Source organism: Berghia stephanieae, chromosome 10, assembly GCF_034508935.2.
Source record: "Berghia stephanieae isolate SIO BIC M18660-M18661 chromosome 10, UCSD_Bste_1.3, whole genome shotgun sequence".
Taxonomy (NCBI): Eukaryota; Metazoa; Mollusca; class Gastropoda; order Nudibranchia; family Aeolidiidae; genus Berghia; species Berghia stephanieae.
This window is the reverse complement of record NC_088369.1, coordinates 28,900,278-28,923,761: the sequence shown is the minus strand read 5'-3', so window position 1 is coordinate 28,923,761 and position 23,484 is coordinate 28,900,278. Positions and strand designations below refer to the sequence as shown.

The window sequence follows — 23,484 nt, the reverse complement described above, 5'->3', positions numbered from 1 at the left end:
AAAGGCTATTTTTTCACATTCTTCCACCCTACTCAGGTGCGGAATAAGTACTTGGCCTTTAACAATATTGTCTCTGTAGAAAAAAAAATGTAATAGCGCCTTACACAGGCACCATGTCTTGTCCTGTGAAAAGTTAATTCTATGATGTGGTGGGCTAGTGAAATGATTAAATTAGAAAGGCACTACCTATACCGTATTGGACAAACAATAATAATAATATGTCTGTTCTAATGTTGTTGTCAATGATGTTATTGTTTATTGGTGTTCTTGTCGTAGTCGTCGTCGTTTTTGCTGCTTCCACCGCTGCTAGCAATGACAATACATTTACTTTTATTCGGGTTCCATTTATCATTTTTACCTAGACATTCTTATTCTCTATAAACTTACAATGGTTATTTTTTGGGGGACTGATTTCGTATCAGGTTCTTTGATTTTGAGTGAGGCGTGTGTCCGTGTGTCCAACTTTCGGGACATGGGACTTAAGATTTATATGGAACCACTACCTTTTCGTGGAAAAAAGGAACTGTTACCGACTTCCGTTTTCGAATTCGACATTAACAAAATAAACAATAAGCTGTGGTAACATCATATATAAAATGACAAAGGCAGAGGAAGATGTAACTGCCAATGTTCAACAAAAAAGTTCTACCCCCGAAGTTGAGAAGAAGAAAGATAAAGATCGACCACCTTCGAAAGTATTACTCTTGATTATATGAGAAAAAGAAATCTAGATATCAGTATTATTATTAGCAAACCGAAACCATTTTCTCATGTCTCATGGCTGCGGCTATTCGGACCCGAGTCTGAATAGTCTCCCATGACTATTCGGACTCAAATCCAATGCGCATTGATGTACCATCAACATATTATTCGGACTCAGTCTGAATGGATTCCCGTTTTTGTTTTGTTTTGTTTTTTAATTTTAATTATTGGTAATTAATGCAAGTTAAACTTACGATTGTAGTAACTATCAACAGGTAGTCTAAACCTGCTTTATTTGACGAGAAAGACAAAATCATGGATCAATTGGAAGTCCAGATAGAAATTAACTAGAAATAAGTTAAAACTCTTCAAAAGTAACAAAAGTCAGTCAAAGTAACTGTGATATAAAATATAAATGTAAAAGCTTTTCTACACGATGTCCAAATAAAATCAGGACAAAAATAAATAATTTGAAAAATTACATATTCTGATAGTAGGAGTAGGAGTATGAACTGAGTCAGTGTGATATGGGCAAAACAGAATTTCTGCTAAACTCTTTTTCTTCAGCTCCACCCTCTGCCTACTGCCCACATTGTGTGGTCCTTCCCTTTGTCTATGCGCACGCACATTGGAGTGTGAGTCCGAATAGTCACGGGAGACTATTCAGACTCGAGTCCGAATTGCCACTTCGTTTTCTCATTCACGATTCATTTTCTCTTGATTTTCCTTTCTGAGTCTGCTGCCGATTGCCACCGATTATGGCCTCTTACTTTTACTACTCACACTCACAGCAGCGAGGACCCTGCCACTATCTTGCCTTGTTTACTGATTATTGGAGACTGGGTTGCCATCTTTCTGTTCTGTTTTACCAAATAGTAAAACAAAGGAAGGAGGAGGAGAGAGTAGAGAGGGAGAGAGTTCCTCTATGAATAAATGCCTACTTATGGGCAAGTGTCAGATTACTTGTTTCCTAGCTGGATCTTCTTTACTTTGCGAATCACAGTTATGTACAGTGATGATGCCATGAATGCCTGCTCTTTCAATAATGCTCAATATGATATGCCCATTTAGCTTAAATGCCAGCTTATTTTGTTAAACATAACAGTTTATTAAGTTTATCCTTTTAAAATATAACTCTCAATGCCCGCTTTTCTCAAAGTGAATTTTGGTTTTGCCTATTTTGGAGGCACGTTTGGCAATCAAAGACAGATTCCCCCCCCCCCCCCCCTCCCCAAAGGGAAGGAAAAGCTAAAAAATTACAGAACAAATAGGACCCATAGAAATTATTCCGCAAAAAATAACAAAAGAGTCAGGATAATTAAAGAGTTTCACACAAAATCTGTTAATTTGTTACAGATTTCTTGGTCATATTCATGTTTAGCACACCAAATAATATAAGTAGGTATCCCAAACTACTGCTGTTCAGTAGGTGAATGTTTCTTTGTGCGGCTATGTGGTCTTTTGGTATGACACTCGCTTTCGGATCAGAAAGTCTTGGGTTCGAGCCTCGCTTGGCGCATAGTTGTGTCCTTGGAAAAGGGTTCTTTACTCACAATCTCTCACCATACTCAGATGTAAAATGAATACCTGGCCGTTAACAGCGTTGTCAGAAAAAATTGTTATGTCGCCTTACAAGGCGTCTTGTCTCGTTCTACATGTTACGTGTTGCTGTTGATCAGCGACCCCTTGTACTCAAGCACTTTGAGCACATTTAGTGGATATTGCTCTATATAAAAGCTCAAATTTGAAAACTCAAGTTCTGCACAAATCATCAAAAATGAGGTCTCTCTTTCTGACTTTCTCTTGAATTTAAACTATTGGTGAAAAACTTATTCCATTAAAATCAGCAGCCTTTGAAGATTATAATATCCCAAATTGGGCTACTACCTTGTTTCAACGCAAAGTGCCATCTATGTTAACAAAGCTTACTTTTTTTCTTCCCCTATACAAGGTTTATGTTTTTTCACAAATCTTTAAAAGAATAAGGCCTATTTGAACAGTCTTTCTCTGTATTGAATTTAAGTTATGAGTGAGAAACTTAAACCATTAAAATCAGCTGCCTTTGAAGATGACAATATCCAAAATTGGGCCTGCAAGGTTGTTTCAGAGCAAAGCGCCTTCTATGTAACCAAAAAACCTATTTTTTTTTCCTTAAACAAGATTTATTTTTCTTCACAAATTATCAAAATGGAACTTTAAAAACTCTTAAATTTATTTCCGATTTGATAAAGAAAGTGTTATTTTCCATGGTTTGGGAAGTCACATGTGGCTTTGTAATTTAATTTTTGATTTTTATATAACAGAAGAATAGATTATATAATAGAAGAAACAAATTCTTTTGTAAAATGAGTCGTTTTATGTTTTACAGCATCCACTAAATGTGTTCCAAGTCAAAACATTTTGCAAGGGGTTCAACATCAAAAGCAACACTTTACAAGTGTTGTTGTAGATTTGATTGAAATATTTTGAGCCTTATAAAGTTTATATAATTGTTTTGATATAAAAAACCCCATACCAATTCAATCAAATGAATGAGGCAAGTGGTGAATGAATTGGTCCAGCAGTGACAGACAGTGTATGCACAGAACTCATAAAAGTGTCAACTGCCCAAGAATGCTTGCGTATCAGAGCTTAAGTTGTAGCGTGTGAATTTTCTTTTAAAATGATATGTAACACTTAGGGATTTCCCTTTAAGTTTTTGTAAAAAATCTTTTAAATGTTCTTGTTAAAGTACACATGATCGTGTATTTTTGTCATTTCAACATTTTAAGTGCCTTAAAAAAAAAATAACATTTTAAATAATTAAAGTGCAAATTAAACTTTTAAATTTTGTAAAGGTATACTGAAATGAATGAACTGGAAGTCCCTAAACGCCTTTTATTAGCCATATTTCAAAAGTATTTCCAGCTAAATGTGGATCATTTTCCCAAAGTCCTCACATTTCGTGAAGAAATATAAATCAAAACACTTAGATGATGTGGTAGAATACCTATAATCAATGAAATGGTATTTAGCAGGAAATTTGTTTATAACTCTTCCTTTATTTATCCTTTCAGATTGTAATTCGACGTCTGCCTCCATCTCTTACTCCTGAGAATTTTCTTGATCAAGTGTCACCACTTCCAGACCATGACTTTTTCTATTTTGTCAGAGCTGACTTGAGGTTTGTATCTATGATATTTCAAAGGTGGAAATTTCCAGCTATTTAACATTTTCCCACCGAAATGAAATGAAACCTGCTAATTTCCAATTTTGAATTACAAAAATCTTATGCAAAATTGATTACCTTCTCTAACATTGTCACTTCCACAACCTCCATATCATCAGCATCTGGTAAAGATGACTGTCATTTGTCCACATAATGTATGTTTAATTAAAGATAGAGAGACAAGGAGGAGGAAAGAAAAATAATGCAGAAACTAATACTAATATATCAACATCATCACACATCATCGTCAGCACCACCACAACCATCACCTACCACCACCACAACCATCACCTACCACCACCACTACCATGATGATGATGATGACAATGATAGTGATGATCATCATCAACAGTCCTCTAATCCTCCTGAGTCTTGAGAGTAAACTGGTTCTCAATAACATTTCAGTGTCAAGATTCTGAGTTTAGACTAATTATTATTTCTGTTGTCCTTGTTGGATTAAGCTGATTGTATTTGTATTGAATGCTAGACCCACTTTATTAATTAAGCCAAAGATATATGACTTTTTATTTTATATTCAGTTTCACAAAAGATTTTGAATAGCATCAAAAAGAGATCACCTGAACTTATCAGTATAATTTTGATTATTTTTCACCATTTTCATCACATTTAATTCAATAGAGCCGTTTGTAAATTTTAAGATAAAGAATGAGATGAGTATTAATACAAATTATCACTTAGTAAAGAAGAAAAAAAAATACACACCAATGTGTGATTTGAGTATATTTATATAATTTGATATTCATTTATTTTCTTTTATAGCTTGGGTCAAAATGCTTTTTGTCGAGCTTATGTCAATTTTCTGAATGCAGAGGACATTTTCATTTTCCGTGACAAATTTGATGGCTATGTCTTCCTGGATGAAAAAGGTTTGTTGACATCTTGTCTCTGTGATGCAACATTTTTATCATTCTGTAAATGTTACTAATTGCCTCAAAACGGTATTATGTCATGGTTGACCGGATGCCAATAATTGATTTTAGAGTCAAAATGACCAGAAATGGGAAATTCTATTTTTTGATAATTATAGAAATTAAATTCATTCTCAACTTAACATTAAAACCTAACCCATGAGTGGTACGTTTAAATAGGAATTCAATTTTAGCATCTAAACCACCCCGACATAATACTGTTTTGAGGCAATGGGTCACGTTTGATCCCAGTTAAATTTTTTTCTTTCATTACATTATTCCTGCTTTTCCTGTATGACTATGTGGTCTATTGGTATGGTACTCAACTTCGGATCGGAAGGTCCTGGGTTTGAGTCTTAATTCAGAAAAGTGAGTGGAGCAGGTACAACAAGATATGAAGTGATCACAAAAGTGCCAGAAGACAACAGATAATAAAAACTTCATGGCGAAGGAGGCTCGAACCATGACCCTACAGTTGTGATAACTGTGAGAGGGTAGCTCTACAGTCGACGCCATCCAGTACTCAAAAAAAAAAGTGGTATCAAGCGTATTATCTGTCTTGAACCGCTCTCCTGACTTCTTGAGGTCATGGGATCAACACACAAACACCGCGAAGTTTGTTAGTTGGCCAGCAGTTAAGCTTAATAGCCATATTCTTAATACAAACATATAACATAGAGACGATTGAGACAATGAGTAAGCTCCGATATTGGGGGTGAATATTAATTCAGAAAACTGAGTGGAGCAGGCACTTATGTTGATAACAACAAGAAATGAAGTAAGTAGAAAAGTCAGGGCTGACAATCTTCCGCCTAAATGGTAGTTTGCCTCCGCCCATCCCCATCACATTTCCTCCTTTTTCAAATTTGTTTTGGATAAATAAACAGTGATTTTGAGAATTTCTCAGAAATATGCCGTGTCAAACATTTTCCTCAAACCCACAAAATCACCATTATGTCTTATGTCCTATTTTGACACCTGTGTTCAGTCTCGTGAAATTTGGTGACGGTCCCGTTTTTATGACGTCGGGCCAGACAGAATGGCACCATATGTCACAGTTGACACAGACGACCAGTGGTGTTCTTTTATTAGTTAGTTGAGGGTTGAAGGAGAAGGGGAGAGACAAATGGGTCTGGATTTTTTTTCTCTGTTGTCGGTATCTGTTGCCTTTTTAATCTCTCTCTCTCTCTCTCTCTCTCTCTCTCTCTCTCTCTCTCTCTCTCTCTCTCTCTCTCTCTCTCTCTCTCTCTCTCTCTCTCTCTCTCTCTCTCTCTCTCTCTCTCTCTCTCTCTCTCTCTCTCTCTCTCTCTCTCTTTCTTTCTCTCTCTTCTCTCTTTTTTTTCCTCTTTCCCTTTGCCTTTTTTTTTATTTCTCTTTTCTTCTATTTTAAAATATAGAATTCATAAGGTCAATGCATAAATTATTCTGGTAGAGAAGTCTCTCCCCCCCCCCCCACCACCACCACCACCACACCTTCATCCCACTACTACTACAAATAACACCACATCATCCCTACCACCACTACTACTACAACTACAACCACCACCACATCATCATCCCTACCACCACTACTAATACAACTACAACCACCACCACATCATCATCCCTAGCACCACTACCACTACAACCAGCACAACATCATCCCTACCACCACTACAACTACCACCACATCATCATTCCTACCACAGCTACTACAACCACCACCACACAATCATCCATACGACCACTACTACTACTACAACCACCACTACATCATCATCCTTACTACAACCACCAAATGTAATTACACTTTTCAACTTTTGGAATTCCACCGAGTCTTGTTAGAAATTGCTGCGAGACAAATTTTGGATCGCGTTCAGTGAATTTTAGTGAAATTCAAATTTATAGGTTATGGTCGCATGGATGGGTCATTTTCTTCATGATGAAAAATTTCCTCCTTTTTTGTGACCAGTCATTCTCACCCCTGAAAAGTGCCAGAAAACAACAGAGAATAAAAACTTTGCAGCGATGGGGATTCAAACCCACGACCTTTCCCTTCTTCTCCACACATTTCTACTTCATGCTACAAAAATCAATGTAAACATTCGTACTATGGCAAAGCACTTTTTATTTTTTAGCAAGGCCTGCATGTAACTTACAATGTTGTATAATATGAACATGATTTTGGAATATATTTTAAAATCTTAAAAATTGAGTGTTCTTTTAAGCAGAAACCCTTTCAATGAGTGTACTTATAATGGGGTAGTTTTATATAGTAATAAATTATTACTTTAAAATCTTACTCCTTTATAAGCACACTCATTAATTATTCTTTTTCACACCCCAATCGTTGCTTCTATTTGGATCGTACTTGGAAGGTGTGTAGTGGTGGGACAGAGAGGACTTGTTTTGGTCGCTTTGTTTGTTTCTATTTTTTGTGATATTTTCCAAGGATGTGATTTTATATAAATAACATAGTTTTATTCACCGTGACATTTTAGCTGAGAAATGTTTTTAATTTGGATTCATTGGATTTTTAAATTTTAAATTGATATCTATAAATTATTTTACAATTATTATTTAAATTGACACATTGTGAACACAAAGTTAGACCGAGGTGACACCCCCAAAAATAGATGACAATGAAATACTCATGCTTTGACTTGCACTGTCTCAGACAGATTGACAACAACTCATTGTCAAGAGCTATTATGCAACGACTAGAAGTTTTGGACTGAATTCAAGTCTCCAGACATAAGAGCATAGACACATCCATTTGTTCTAACCATACTCACAGTCATGATTATCTTCGATGCTTGGAGCTGCGACTTAATGACAAGACAAAAAGAAGTACTTGTAGCCAGAATACTTTTAAATGGAGACCACTGTAAGATCATTTCTGCATATTGAGGACAAAGACTGTGTATTTTAAAAAATTACAAACTACATGGTCTTTATCCTGAAGACGACAGTATTACAATTTATATTTATTGTGACTTTCATACCATAAAAGTGTCTAATTTGAATCTGATCATTTATAGGTGGTGAATATCCAGCGGTGGTGGAGTTTGCTCCCTTTCACAAAGTCACCAAGAAGAGACAGAGGAAGGTAGACTCCAAATGTGGAACGCTAGAACAAGGTAATATCAGACATTCATTTCATTGATGGGAATTCCTGTACCTCTGAGAGGCTTACCTCAACAATAAGGGTCTGAAACAGTTGTTGTTCTATTTTTTGATGAACTGTTTTCACAATTCACAGACCCTACATGTCTGTGTAAAGGAGATAGAAGCATATATGTATAAAATGCAACCTCCTCTCCTCCCACCCCCTCATTTTGAAATGAGAACACTCGCCTCATTTTTAGCCAAATATGTGTGCATGTCATATAACAAATAATAACATACCATTTTATACTAGATCATTCACAGTTAGTTAAAAGAATGCTCAGAATCCATACATAACATTTAAAACAAATTTCTAGTGGCGCATGTCCCATGTTCTCCCTGAGTTACTCCCAGTTTTATTTTCTTTTGATTTATAAAATTCAGTTCCCACCTATATAAAACTTTTCTCTGAATTGTTTTTTGTTTGTCATTAAATATGTAAGTCAGCTTATAGGGGACGTCAGGAAATGGGTGGAGAGAAGGGGCTGGAGCTAGAGCAGAGATTTACTCATTAATCTGAATTTGATTCCTTGGCTCATTGTTTAACAATGTAAGGATCAGTATTTTTACTTTTCATCGTTTTGTTTTTCGTACTTTAAAACATTTCAGTGGGTGGAAATACCTCTCCCCCACCAAAAAGACCCTCTCTTACCTTTTGATATTTTATCATTTATTATTCTATGATTATGAAATGCCTTTCTTTACTTCATCAGAAATTTTTAATTCAGAAAAAGGGAGTGGAGCAGGCACTTATGTTGATAACAACAAGAGATGAAGTGAGTAGGAAAGTGCCAGAAGACAATAGAGAATAAAAATTTTGCGGCGGTGATGGGGGTTTGAACCCGCGAACCCGCGACCTTACTGGTACGACATCTCTGCCTGGCTGGGAAGAGCGTGACTACCATATGAGCTATTATGGGATCGTGGATAGCTCAAACGGTAGAGTCCGGCCAGGCGGAGTTGTCTTACCAGTTAGGTCGCGGGTTCAGACCCCCATCACCGCCGCGAAATTTTAATTCTCTATTGTCTTCTGGCACTTTCCTACTCACTTCGCTTCATCAGAAGTGCAATGTAAACATGACTTGAGTAGCTCAATCACAGACTAAAGGTGTGAAAGGATCTGTGATAAAATAATCTGTCATTTTATTGTAAACCTTGAGATACGTTCTAAGAATCAAATTGTGAATCTGATGGCCTTTATTCTCTATTGCACAACAAAGCTCCATTTTGTGCTATTTGGAACATTTTGAAAATGAAGAAGCAAGAAGAAGAGGGATATTTTCAATTCTAACACATTCTGTTATACATGTTAAAGGCAATAGTCTAAGAGCCATTAGGACCACGGAGCTGGGATTTATCCCAGTATGTGCAGCGTTTAATATATAGCAATTGCTTGCTTTACACCAGATCTAACAGACCCAGCTACCTAATTATTGCTGGATGGACAAAGGATCAATGGCAGGCTGATTTTTGGGATGATTATTTTTCTTGTAATTTTCTTTCTTACATTGTTTGACACTGTTTTTACAGACTTTTTCAATCATTAACTTACACCAGTGCCTGCTCCCTATTTGCTAATTTGATATTTTCAAAAATACACCCGATGTGCCCTATGATCTCAAGAATAGGATTTTAGATCAAATGTTTTAGTGTGATTAAGCTGATTTTTAATCCTGGGATTCTCACCCTTGTCAATAAAACTAAGTAATGTTCTATGTTCACAAAAAATCTCGTTCTTTTTCCAGCTTTATTTCTTGGGATTTCTTTTGCCTGTTTTATTTTTAAAAATTTAATTATTATAATTTTTTTTTGTCTTGCTAATTATTTTTTTTTTTCGTCAATGAAGTTACAAAGAAGAAGAAAAAACAAAATCTGCATCTCCCTCCCCTGCACCCACACTCACCTTTTTCTGTATTGGTTAAGTGACATTAATTACCTTTTGAACTTTTAATTCTATTGTCCTGTAGATTCAGATTACAAAAGGTTTTTAGAAATGCTGGAAAATCCACCAGAGGCTCCATCTGTTTCCCTCGATGCCATTGTAGAGGAAGTGGAGGCAAAAGAATTACGGCTAGGTTAGTGGAAAACATTTTTTTTCATCCTCATTCTCATCCCTTTTCTTTCTCCTCTATCTCCTCTTCCTAATTTTTCTTCCACTCCTCCTTCTCCTCCTATTCTTCCTCTTCTTCTTCTTAAAAATGAAAATCACCTTTTGTCTCAGCCTCTTCGCAAAACTGAAATCTTATTGAAATATAAGAGGAAATGTATGTTGGAGACAGAAAATCTTCTTTTGTGGAAAAGCACTGGGCTCATCATCTGCTTGATTTGTAACTGTTATATTAGAAGATGTTGGAGAAGAAATTCTTTTTTCCTATAACTTCTGAGCAGTCCCTTTTTAAAAATAGTTTCATATCACATGGTTTGGTCTAAATGTTAAATGATTCTTTACCTGCCTTGCATCTTTGATCTGCAGCCAAGATGGGCACAACTAAAACCAACACCCCATTGCTGGAATATTTGAAGAGGAGGAAAGAGGAGAAAAGAATGAACATGGTGGTAAGCCTTAAATCGTCTCTTTAAGATATATAAACCTTATTTTGTAACATTTAAAAAAATTTTCAAATAGTCAAATTGTCTGACCACTTGGGCAGCAAAATGCGTTTGAAAGCTTCATTGCAACAAGAGGGTGATATTGATATTTCTTGGAAAGGACAAATGTGCTGGTTGTATAGTAATGAAAGATTTTAGTTTATTTAAAATTGAAATAGGTTAAATTGTGCTAAAAACTGTTTATATTTGATTGTATCATGAAGCCATTTGACCAGTGAAAATATTTGTTTGTGTATATATTTTATATTATTGCAGTTTGTTTTATATATTATTATTTTTAATCGTGAATTTATTTAGCACAATATCCAGGACTACCCTCGGATGTTGACTTCAAACAAGAGCTCATCTCAGGCAATTTTACTTCTTGTGGATTGCAATGTACATGTTTTACAGATTGAATTTTGTTACAAACACTTCAACACAATGACATTTTATAATTGATTGTTGAAGATCTTTTTATCAACATTATTTTGCTTTTAATTTATCTGTTTCAGAAACTAAGAGATGAGAGACGAAGAGGAGGAAGGGACAGGGATTACGACAGAAGGCGATCTGCTAAAGAAGATGGAAGCAGCAGGAAGGATAGGGACAGGGATAGACAGTTGGATAGGGACAGGAGAAAGGAGAGAGCAAGAGAGATGGCAAGGGAGAAAGAGAGGGAGAGAAGAAGGGATAGAGACAGGGGTGGAGGAGGAGGGAAGCAAAGAGAAAGAAGGAATGAGGGTGGAAGTGGAAGATACCGTGAAGCAGATGAGAAACCTAAACCAATCATGGTGAGTTATAAAGATGGTAAGGTTATGTTATGAAAACACATGTTGCTTGAACATGAATAGCCATATCTATAAAGAGCTATAAACATCACATTTACACATCTGAAGTCTATGTTTTTCATTAAATTTTTAAAATAAGAATAATATCCAATCCATATTTCCATTAAGTCTTAGATGAGTCAATAAAGACAACATTATAGGCTGGTGGAGGAGATTGACATTGAAGGGATTTTGTTTGAAACACTTTTTATTTGTGCAACATCTCTCTTCCTTGCTTATTTTTTAAATTACAAACTACTTAAAGGTCCACATAAATTTCAATATTATTTCGGAAAGATAAAGTAAGAAATGAATATGGATTCTCTCAGACCGGCACAAACCAACTATTAGCAAGCATAAGAATAATTTCTTAGTCACAGATACAAAAAAAATGATATAAATAGAAAAAAAGTCCTAACAGGAAAAATAAAAAATGAAGAAAGGAAGACAAAGAATAACGTAGAAATCTCAATATGTGAGTGTTATGTGGGCGAATGAGAGATGTGGATTTCCTGAAGAGGGCTGGTGACATAGAGGATAGAGAGACATGATGGCAGATGTCTGCAACAGAAGTGCCTCCTGATTGATTTATTGTTTGATTGATTGGTTTATTATTATTATTATTATTATTATTATTATTATTATTATTATTATTATTATTATTATTATTATTATTATTATTATTAATATTATTATTATTATTATTATTATTATTATTATTATTATTATTATTATTATTATTATTATTATTAATATTATTATTATTATTACAGTGGGGCCTCTACATAGGGAAACTTGGCAAATCAGGAAGAAATACAAAGGAACTTAATTTTTTTCGATATAATTTACTCCTCTAATTGGGACAAGGTCCCCAGCTAATCAGGATAAGTTCGTCTGAGCCTAACATTTACTTTGACAATTTTATTGCGACTTTTTCAAATTCTTCACCTGGAAAAATATTATGAACAATGCAAGTGGAGCAGGAGCACTCAATTGAAAGTTGTCACAACACAGACAGCCACAGACAGTGTACTAAGGGTGAATTATTTTGCGGTCTCTGACGCTGCTGTTTCATTTCCTGAGGTGTAAATGAGTCTCATAAATTTACAGTCAAATTCAAAAGAAGTGGGACAATGCTTTGACTGAGCTCTCATCACCTTCTTTTGTTGTGACACTGACCTCTCAAGGAAAGGGGGAGGGGTGGAGTGTGTGAACAATCAATGGTTTATTGTTCTGTTAAATGTGTTGACAGCTATGTATTTCATTGTTGACATTGCTTTGGATGTCTCTAATCAAGTGTCTACAAATTTCATTGTGGTTTTCATTGGCCAATTGACTTGATCAGATGAACAATGTGCAAACTTCATTTGCTTGTGTCATATAACAAAACTATAAATTCAATTAATAGCCGCCTATTGAATGTGATGCACGTTGTTGAGGATTTTTTAAATACGGATGGTATGCAAATAAAAAAACAAAAACAAAAAGAGGCGACCAGTTTTTGCTCTAAAAAAAGATATTTAAAAATTACCCTAAACACATAAGCACACCCTGCCCCCCCACCCCCAAAGAAAAGAAAATTAATATTGTTGTAAGACTAGCTCTTTTGATTTATGCACTTCTAAACTAACTGTTTCATGGCCACACATCTAGAGAAATTGCCTTCACGTGATAGCAGATCTTTAGTACTTCCCTCACCTTCCTGGCAAATCAGTAAAGCCTGCTAATTTAGACGGATTCAGACATTTCCTGATTAGAAAGGCCCGACTGTATTATTATTATTATTATTGTTGTTACTATTATTATTATTATTATTATTATTATTATTATTATTATTATTATTATTATTATTATTATTATTATTATTATTATTATTGTTATTTTTTAAAATAGTATTATTAATTTATTTATTTATCTGTTTTGTTAAATCTATTTCACTATGCATTTTGATATGTTTTGGTGTTAGTCACTTATCTTTCACAACCATAATTATATATTTTTCAGCTCCTAAAAAACACAGAGCGGGAAAGTCAAGCCGTGGATGAACCATCACAGGATAGAATGAAGGGAGACAGGGAAGACGGAAGATATGGAAAGGAAGAAAGAGGAGGAGGTGGAGGTGATAAATGGAAGAAAGGTGACAGAGAAAGGGATAGGAGAAGGGATTGGGATGAAAGACCACCGAAATCAGGAAGAGATAGGGGAGGAGGTGGAGGAGATGGGAGGAGAAGGAATGAAGAATTTAGGGACAAAGGAGGAAAGTGGAAAGAGGACGGAAGAAGTAGAGGAGGAATGGGAGCGAAAGGAGGCGGGGGAATATACAGAGATGAGGATGATCATAGACCACCAAGGAGAGGGGATAAAAAATGGGACGAGAAAGGAGGAGGAGATAGATCAGAAAATAGGAAGGAGAATGATAGAGAAAGAGGTGGTGGTGGAGGAGGAGGAGGAAGGGACAGAATGAGAGAAGACAATAAAAGAGGAGGTGGTGGAAGAAATAGAGATGAATGGAGGGAGAATAGAGATAGAGACAGAGAGGGAGGGAGTAAACATGCTGATGGTGTAAGCAGTGGCGGTAAAAGTGGTGGTGGTACTGGTAGAGATAGAGAAGGAGACACCGATAGGAAAAGATCTGAGAGAGAAATGGATAGAAAATCTACAATGGATAGTGGAGGAGGAGGAGGAGGTGGGAAAAATAGCAACAACAGCAACAGCAATGTACGAAAGGCAGCGAGAGATTCGACATCAAGTGTTAGCAAGGACAGCAGAGAAGACATGGAGAAGGACAAGAGAAAGGTAGGAGACAAAAATGGTTTTTATTTAGTAGAGCCCATTTATTTTTTTACATCAGTGTTGATTGTTGTAATCACTTTATCTTGTGTTTATCTCATTATCCCTGTTAAGATTGTCTTTGTACCTTATGATATAGTGCTTTACTCTTTGCTTATTATAAAACTCAATTTGAAGCTTTCAATTGTAATAGAAGAAGCAAAATAAATGAATAAAACCAATTTTTAAAACCCCCGACAAACAGTTCTTATTTGGGCATATGGGCAAAGGAAATAAAGATAGTACGATGGGGGTTGTTGTGATGTGCATGCTGATGAGAATTTCCCTCTGTATATGGGTGAGCTGATGGCACAGTGGTATAACAATTGCTTTTGGATTGAAAGTTATATGCAATCCCCAATGATTATATTTTTTCTAGACTGAAATTCAAAGGCTCTAAGTTATACTGTTCCATTGATAACAAACTTTAAAGAGGATATACCACTTTTAGATAACGTATTTGAGATAATATATATTTGTTGAAAAGGTGTGAAACAAAAACTTTGAAACTTTACTGAAATGTAAGGCTGAAATAGAATTTAAATATTTTTTAATGAATTGTATAGATCAGAAATACGAAGTTATAAAGAGGAATCAAGGAAACCATCGCACAATTATTTTGTTTTCATCATTTCTTTTCTGACAAAATGCAGGATTAGCTTCTAAAAAGAGAAATATCTAAAACTTGAAACATAAACATTCTGAAATCATTCTATGTATCATTCTATAAATAAAAATTAAAAATTTAACATTTCACTTGCGATACATTGTCCTGATGATTTATCCAAAACCATTGAAGTGTAATGACATATGGCATATCCGATCTCTTTGTCACCACTTTTAGCACATTTGCTGTTCAGTACATAAATGTTTTGTGACTTAGCTTAGTACAGATTGAGTAGTCAAAGTGGAATGGAGATATTTATGATACATATCCTTTTCATGAGAGATAACTCAACTGTCCTCTTATTTGTTCCTCAATTTGTCAGAATATTTCACACTCTTTGTTGTATATGAATGTAGTCAATAATCAATAATTCATCGTTTACTTTTTCTTATTTATATTTCTGGTGTAAATTGTCTCATAATCAAGTCCAGATTAACAGTATTTCCTCTTCCTTTGTTTCCTTTCCTTTATTTATGAAAGTTAACTTTTTAAACTAGAGTATTTTAAGATTAAAATGACGTCAGTGTAGCAAAATTGTTAGAAATACTACTATTATTATTTTTTTAAAAATTACTATTATTTTTATTGCTATTGTTACTGTGTATTATTATTAGTATTATTATCAATGTAATCTGGAATTTTATCTTCATGATTTATTAGAGAGACTCAGATTTACATGAATTTGAAAAATAAAATTCTTGATTGATATTCTGACTTTTATTTTTGTAATGAAATGGAATTATAAAGCTGTAGCAATTAAAGAGATTATTAGAGCCAAAATTCTTCTCTTCTCAGAATTTATAACTGGAAATATTCAGAAAATATATAGCAGACTGGTTCGATATTGTCCACACCTTTTTTTTTTTTTAAAGCAATATAAATATCTTTAGCTTTGGTTTACTTTTGGTTTCTTTTCCTTGTTTGAAAACTTGAGATATACTCTTTATTAAGATTATGATGTATTTTGATAATTTTCCCTTCTTGAAAATTTATTTAAATTTGGGTATTGTTTTGGTTTATTTTTGGAATGCAATATGTGTATATTCTTATTTCCTACAAATATCTTGGATGTTCCCCTGTTCTATATTTCTTTTAAAATTGATGTACATCACCGTTTTATGTTTTTCGTTGTATATTGATGTTTATTTTTGATGTTTTATGCATCCTCTTCATGACAAATCCAGGAAGAAGGAAATGAAGTTTCATCTCCTGGTGCTACTCGTGTGAAGGGTCAGAATTCCACTCCAGATAGTACATCATCATCGTCATCATCAGTCCGCCCTAATAACAAAACTGATGAAGGTGGTGGGGAGGAGAAGGGGGGTAATTTGTCTGAGACAGGAAGTGATGTTCGCAGAAAAAGAAAGGTAATAATGTTATACTTATTGGATTGGTTGGGGGAATTCCTTAGATGAAAGTTGTGGAGATGTTTTTCAATCTGTCCAAGCAGTGGAATTCCCCTCAGATTGAGGGAGCTTTGGCTTCATGTGTTGGTGGTCATTATTTTGGTCCTTTTTTGTGTCTGCTTGATCCTATACTATTTATCCTTTTTCATGTGATTTTGTGCATTTGTCCTTGAACTAGACCCTTTGTGACCCATGGATTCAATCTGGTATCGTGAAAATGGTCAGGAAGATGACATTTTAAATTTCAATCAATCTAAGAAACTATTCTCATCGTATAAATTTGACCCAAGTTTGATATTTTTTTACTGTAAGATTCAATTTCTGTGTCTAGTCCACTTTGGCCTAATACCAGTTTGAGGTCACATTTTGTTTAAACCCGGGCCCTGCCTGATGTCTTTTGTTGAGAGGAGACAGGTAGACCAGACCAATAGCATCTTTTCGTAAGAGGTGGTATCCTTTTAAAAAAAAATTCTAAAAATACTGCATGATCCCTCGTAAATGTTTGATGTATGTCGTCTTCCAGAAGAAATAGATGATGTAACAGGCTCAGAGCATGGTAATATGTTCAGAAAAGATTTATGTACATAATATATTTATTTTATATTTTCTTTTTAATGGAGCTGTAAATTTGTACTTCTCCCTCTCTCTCTCTCTCTCTCTTTTTTTTTGGTGATAGAGGTCACTCACGATAGATAAATAATTCTCAAAGACCATATGGACATATTGATGGAAAATTGTAACAGATATTGTCACTTCAGTTTTAAGTTGTTAAAAACTATACAACCTCGACTAATAATAAAGTTGGGGATGAAATTGATATTAATAAAGATATTAACAATGATAATATTAATAATAATTTAAAAAATAAAAATAATGATAATGTAATGCTAAAGATAATAAGATAATAGTAAGAAACTAAACTGTTAGCATTCTTTTATTTTTTGTCTAATATTTTAGTTTGAGTTAATGTTTTTTTTTAATTTGTGAAAAAAATGCTTAGCTATATTTGTTCACTTTTTTTTCCTTTTAGGAGCGACCTGAGAGACAAATTTATATCCCAAGGAGGGCCCTAGAGAAGCAAAGACAAAATTCCCCTCAGTCAGGAGAGGGGGATGGCGCTAAGGGTGGGAAAACAGGATGATGATTACTGAACGTGTCCTGAAAAAAATGATTTACTTTGTAAGTACCAATTTCAATCCAACATCTTTTGATATGTACATTTTGTAATCGGTTTAAAGATTATTTGTTGCTCTTAGTAGTTCTTAGTAGATCTGACCCAAGAGTGAAAACCTGAATCAATTTCCTAGATCAAAAAAATCTTATAAATGAGCACTTTCCAAAACGCACTTATATACAATAACAATGCCTTCTTTATTCCCCAAGCAAGTCATATGGAACAAATGTCCATTTCATACAGTACAACCCATCTGTCAGACACCCTTTGAATTCTAACAATTTCAGAATATCTGTCATTGTCCATAGTCACTTCAACCATAGATGAAGACTGTAAAGTGCCCTAAACAAGGACAGTAATCTAGTCATAGTTTTGCAATCATTGTCATTTTTCCTGTCACTGTCCACACTCAACATTGTCTTCCTTGGTACAAGTTGATGGTTTGCTGATCCACATGGTTGGAAACCTCTCTATGAGTCAAAGAATTTAGCACATGTTTAATCCATAGGACAAAAGACAATTATGAACAATATATGAAAGAGTATTACTTATTACTAGGACACATTTTTCTTTTAATACACCAGCAGGTGAAAATAAAACGAACAAACCAAAAAAAAAAAAATGATGGTGAAGATCCTGGTTTGAGTTATAATGATGGTTCATTTTTGTTACCACTACCAGCGGGTGGTTGGATGGGAGCATCACCCTTGAATCATATACCTATGATGTTCGCATGGGTGTATGATACGATAGTGATGTCGTTTCTTCTTCTCTTTACTAGCCTATCCTGCTTCTTTGGTTTGTGATTGTATTTTTGACAGGGGATATTTTTTTTTCTGTAAATCTTCTGCCTGTTTGTTCTTGGTTATTTATAATTTAGCTTATGATATCTTTAGGTTATGATTTTGATTTACATTTGTACTATTTTTGTTAGATTGCTTGTTTTTTTGTTTCAGCAGTCTCTCATATAACCTCAATTGTGTTGGAAGAGACCTAAAGCAACAAACAAACAAACAAAAATTACCACTACCACCAATCTTTTCAGTGTTATATCATTATATCAGATTCTTTCTTATTTATTTTTGACATACTTTTTACATCGCAAGAGTTTTGCAAATATTGATTGTTTATCTCTCAAAATGATATTTTAAAAAACCATTTCTATGCATTTCTCTATTTTCTGGGGGCCCAATAGCTCAGTTGGTCGAGCACTCACTTCACACGCAAAGGGACTGAGATAGATCCCGGTGCAGTTGATATTATTTTCTTATCCCCCTGTCCACCCAGCACTGATTGGGTAGCTGCCTCTGTTAGATCTGGTGGAAAGGACTTTGCGATAAACTATTGTCCTATCCAAAGGGTAGCAAGCAATTGCTATTGTCCGTTTCATGCTATAGGAACGGAATAAACTCCCGAGTGGCTCTGAAGTAGTGCCGCGCTGAGGACCGGTCCCAAGAACCGGTCCCACGGTTCCTTAGCTGGGACCGGAGGAAGGTGAAGAACCGTTGGCAGTCCCCACGTTGGCGGTCCTCACGTTGGCAGTCCTCACTTTTTATCTTTCTATTTGAACAGTCCCAGCGATTCTAGTTTCTTTACTGCCTTTTCTCGGTCCTTTTCGCCTAGGTCGTTCGCCTAACCACCCATCCCACTTAATTAATCGCACCAACCCCCTCTTGCACATACGCCCTCTTGTGTGTGTGGTGGGGTAAGAGGGGCCGCGAGATGCCTTGGACGATTCCATTACTCGGGGTAAATTTCCTAATTTACTACACACTAATGATCGCAATGACAATGATCTATTTTGACGACATCACCCCTCTTCTCTAATGGCTTATTCTTTGAAATGAATGTGACTACTATAAGATGTGTGGTTGTGTGTATGTGTGTGTTCGTGTGTGTGTTTCGAACCGAGCTGGTCCGATTTTTTTCTTTTGGCTATCTGTTGTCACCACTGCTTTCTATTGCATTGTTGTCATTTGATGATACAATAATATTTTTATTATTTTGGTGTTTTAACTAATCAAATGATACAAGTTTCACATACTATAGCTTTCTTCAAAAATAACAATTATAACGTCTCTATTTTTAAAAATCACCATTAGATTATTTGGGGGGGGGGGGGGGGGGGGGCGATAGCTCAGTTGATAGAGCACTCTCTTTACACGCAAGGGGCCAGAGATTGATCCCGGGTGCAGTCGAGCTTTTTTTTCCTTCTGATCTCTGTCTATTCAGCAGTGAATGGGTAGCTGGGTTTGTTAGATCTGGCGAAAAGTACTTTAGGATAGACAGCGTCCTATCCAAAGATAGAATTTTTTTTTAAAATTAAAAAAGAAACAAAAAACGTGAGCTTTTATATAGCGCAATATCCACTAAATGCGCTCAAAGCGCTTTACAACGGGTCCCTGACTAATAGCAACATGTAACATGTAGAACGAGACATGACGCCTGTTAGGCGATGTTACAATTTTTTCCGACAGAGACAACAATGTTGACGACCAGGTTCTCATTTTACACCTGAGTACGGTGATAGGATGTGAGTAAAGAGTCTTTCAAGGACTAAACTAGGTGCCGAGCGAGGCTCGAACCCAGGACCTTCTGATCCGAAAGCGAGTGTCATACCACAAGACCACGTAGCCGCACGAAAAGAGAAAAAAGGAATGGAGACAATAACAACCCCCCCCAAAAAAAAAAAAAAATTTAAAAAATCAAAACAAACTCTTCCCACTTCCCATACTTTTGGTCCATCATGTCACAGACACAAAATATTAACAATCCCTTTTCCTTTCACTCCCTAACATTGACCCGACCCGCTCCATCAATCTTCGCAGACACACACACACACACACACACACACACACACACACACACACACACACGCACACACAAACACATGCTTAATGGATAGTGTCATAGCACTATTTTCATGTTTTGAGGCAACACGCCTTATCCGCTCTCACTTACACTTAGCGGTTCTACAGCCATCTACTGCAGGACCGGTTCCTATCGTTTGATGGTCCCAAGGACGCCTTGTGATTGGCCAATGTCGAAAAAGAACCGGTTCGAACCGGTCCTTGCGGTTCTCATTTCCCAGGGACTGTAGAACCGGTGGTCTTAAAGATGCTTGGGACCGCTCCGCACTACTCTGAAGGACTACTTTTTTTCTTTTCTTATTTTATACCTTTTGTTAAAATACAATATCTAAGGGATGATGTATTTTAATCAAACCTTTACTAATGTTGTATCACCAACCATTTCAAAGCACAAATTGGACTTGGAATGTTGCAAAGTGTTTGTAATAGAATTATCACAAGAAGACAATTTTGTTCTTTATGTTGATAAGTAATTATCTTCTGGTTTCAGGTGAAGTTTGCCATAATGCATTTGGATATGGGTAATTCGCACCAAATGGCAATGAAATCCTTCAGGTTATGGATGTGCAAGTGTTGTTGGAACAAGACAACACTCACAAGTGGTTATGTTACTAATTGGATTTTGCAATATGATTTTGGCAATTACAACAATTGTTATCTGGTCCCAATGTTCAAATTTTAAAGAGAGTTTTTTAAATATTTGTTTATTTGTTTTGTTTTTAAATTTTCAGTTGTCTTGTAAATGTTAAGCAAATATAACAATAACAACGATGTATTGATGCCATGTCAGGTTGTCATATGATTCAGGTTTCAAGGCATACAGATTTGAGTCTTAGAGGCTCAGTTCAATTTCTAAAATATAACTTACCAAAGAATGTGGCTTATTTGGTTCTTATTTTTCCTAAACACTGCTCAGTTTAAGGATGCTGCTTTAAATGTGGTATGAGTATCTTATTAACTTAACTTACTAAAGAAAAAATCTACCTTCAACTGGAAATTATACAAATTTTAAAAATGAGTAGATAAGGGTAAACACAAAGGAGTCGGGAAGGGAACTTCTTCAATTCTTCAACCAAAGCAGTTTAGCAAATGGATCGTAATTGTTGTAGTGCAGGAGGGATGTTGACAGATTGGGTGTTGTGCAATGGTGTGAATTGGAAATTATTATTATAAATAAACAATCCACATGGCGTTAGTTGACTTTTGACATTTGTTAATAATGATGGTTTAATTTTTATATGTAGGTAAACAAGATTTAAAAAAAAACCAATTCAAGTATAATTTACAATTTTAAGTAGAAATAAAGTGATTTGTTAAGTTGAGCTACTGATATTTGTTCACAATTAATGATTGTCGATAATAATGTTTTTGAAATAAACCTTATTCAGCATTTCATCCAAAAATAAATGAATTGATTTAAAAAATTCACAAATCATCACAAACAAAAATAATGAGTTCATCATACGACCCAGACAAATATTTTTTCTTCATTAACCGAGCTTTACCGTCAGAGAAAATTAGATAAGTAAACAACAAAAACATAACAAAATTAATTTCATTAGGAAGAAAAAAATTTCAATATATTGATCTAATTGGAAAACAACAAATTAAAATGACTTTAAGCATTACATTGGAGAAAATGAAAACCTTTTTGATATGCTGACTGCCTGGTTGTATTTTATTTCACTTCAGTACATATTAACAGGTCTGATAACCAAATGCAATCACGGGCTTGATTTAACGTTGTTGTAATGGACAATATTTTGTGTCAGTTTGAGAGCATTTCCATAACAACCATGAACCCATAACAATCTGCAAAGGCGTCGATCTCATGATATCACAATGAGGCAGTCAGATCTTTTGTACAAGATTGTTATTTTAGTCTCACACATAACTTATGATGTAACAATCCTGACTTTTTTTTATGTGTAAGCATTTAACTCTAGAATATCTTATCATGTTCATAGGCATTGGGATTCAAAAGTAAGGAAATCTTGTTATTTCAAAGACTCTTTAAAATTTGTGATAAAAGGGTGGACATAGTTACAACTGATTTTTTCTTTTCTTTATATTATTACTTTTTTTTTCAACAAAACACCTTATATTCTTATGTTTTAAAAAGGGACAGGATTGTTTTTCCTCGATTATGTTTGAATTTGCCAAACAAACCATATTTCTGCCGTATCATATGTTCTCTTTTGTTAATGATGTGATAATTACTTGTTTTGAAAATTTGATAGAATAAAAGTGCTTGAATGAATGATACATGATGTGTTAATAGATTTGAAATAATGAAAAATGTGGTGAAGCTTCTGTAAGATTAATTACAGTACAGCTAACTTTGGATATTGGGTCTAATTAGATTCTTTTGTTGTGTTTTTTTTTCTCCTTGGGTGTTTATGGCATTTACACCAAGATACATGACAAATCAGACAAGAGTTCCAAAGAATGGTAAATGGAAATGGAGATCCCCAGAGGATGGTATAACAGGGCTGTATGTCTTTGCTGTCTCTTTTCCCCTTTGTCATGGATTGTCCTATTCATGTGGTCTTGTTTTTTATGCTTTGTAATTTGACTTTTTAGTTTCACATAAACCGTCATTGGAGTCTTTCTCTGAAAGGAAGAGTTAGATGCATGTATCTTTTAGTGAAAGATTATACTTTTCCCTTTTAAGTCATCTTTGTAAAGTACAGTGCAGAGCAGACATATCGACAACAGTTATATCGACATCACACTTATATCGACGTGACATCAATGTCCCGTTTTTTTCGCTATAGAACAGTAAATATTTATTGCCTATATCGACAACAATTTTCCCACAAAACGTATGTATTAACATACAAACCATTGATACCTGCAATAATTTATCTAAAAAAAAACAATTTGAAAAGGTCAAGACATCCTGCAGTGAAGTAAAACACAGCAGTCAATTAAAAAATGCAGAGAGATACCGCTGTGATGTAAAATAACAGTCAAAGCAAAACGAAGATTATTGTCCAACAACACCCTGTGAATCGTCATTAATCAGAATTGTGATGTCAACCATCAAGCCTAGTCCCGGGTTGAATCATCATATCTCGGTACTGATACCAGTAATGGGAATTCCCGATATCAATATTCTTGGCTTTCTGGA

The 23,484-nt window shown here is 35.0% G+C and overlaps 1 protein-coding gene across 2 annotated transcripts; it reads left to right on the top strand.

Moving 5' to 3' along the window:
* Nucleotides 1–528: 528 nt before the first annotated feature.
* On the top strand, nucleotides 529–22,616 carry LOC144980937 (uncharacterized). Of its 2 annotated transcripts, XM_078928914.1 has the most exons (11): nucleotides 530–695; nucleotides 3,759–3,865; nucleotides 4,691–4,797; nucleotides 7,860–7,958; nucleotides 9,954–10,061; nucleotides 10,460–10,542; nucleotides 11,091–11,369; nucleotides 13,410–14,201; nucleotides 16,086–16,268; nucleotides 17,338–17,486; nucleotides 20,842–22,616. In XM_078928914.1, exons 1-10 carry the CDS (start codon nucleotides 597–599, stop codon nucleotides 17,446–17,448), a joined length of 1,968 nt encoding a protein of 655 aa, XP_078785040.1. In that variant the 5' UTR covers nucleotides 530–596; the 3' UTR covers nucleotides 17,449–17,486; nucleotides 20,842–22,616. The 2 variants fall into 2 exon arrangements, with proteins under 2 accessions (XP_078785041.1, XP_078785040.1); XM_078928915.1 differs by lacking the exon at nucleotides 16,086–16,268 and having other exon boundaries at nucleotides 529–695.
* The last annotated feature ends 868 nt before the right edge of the window (nucleotides 22,617–23,484 follow it).

Coding starts and splice junctions, on each gene's coding strand:
- LOC144980937 (XM_078928914.1), top strand. CDS start 597: ATGACAAAGGCAGAGGAAGATGTAACTGCCAATGTTCAACAAAAAAGT. Junction 696..3,758: donor AAGATCGACCACCTTCGAAA/GTATTACTCTTG, acceptor TTATCCTTTCAG/ATTGTAATTCGACGTCTGCC. Junction 3,866..4,690: donor TTTGTCAGAGCTGACTTGAG/GTTTGTATCTAT, acceptor TTTCTTTTATAG/CTTGGGTCAAAATGCTTTTT.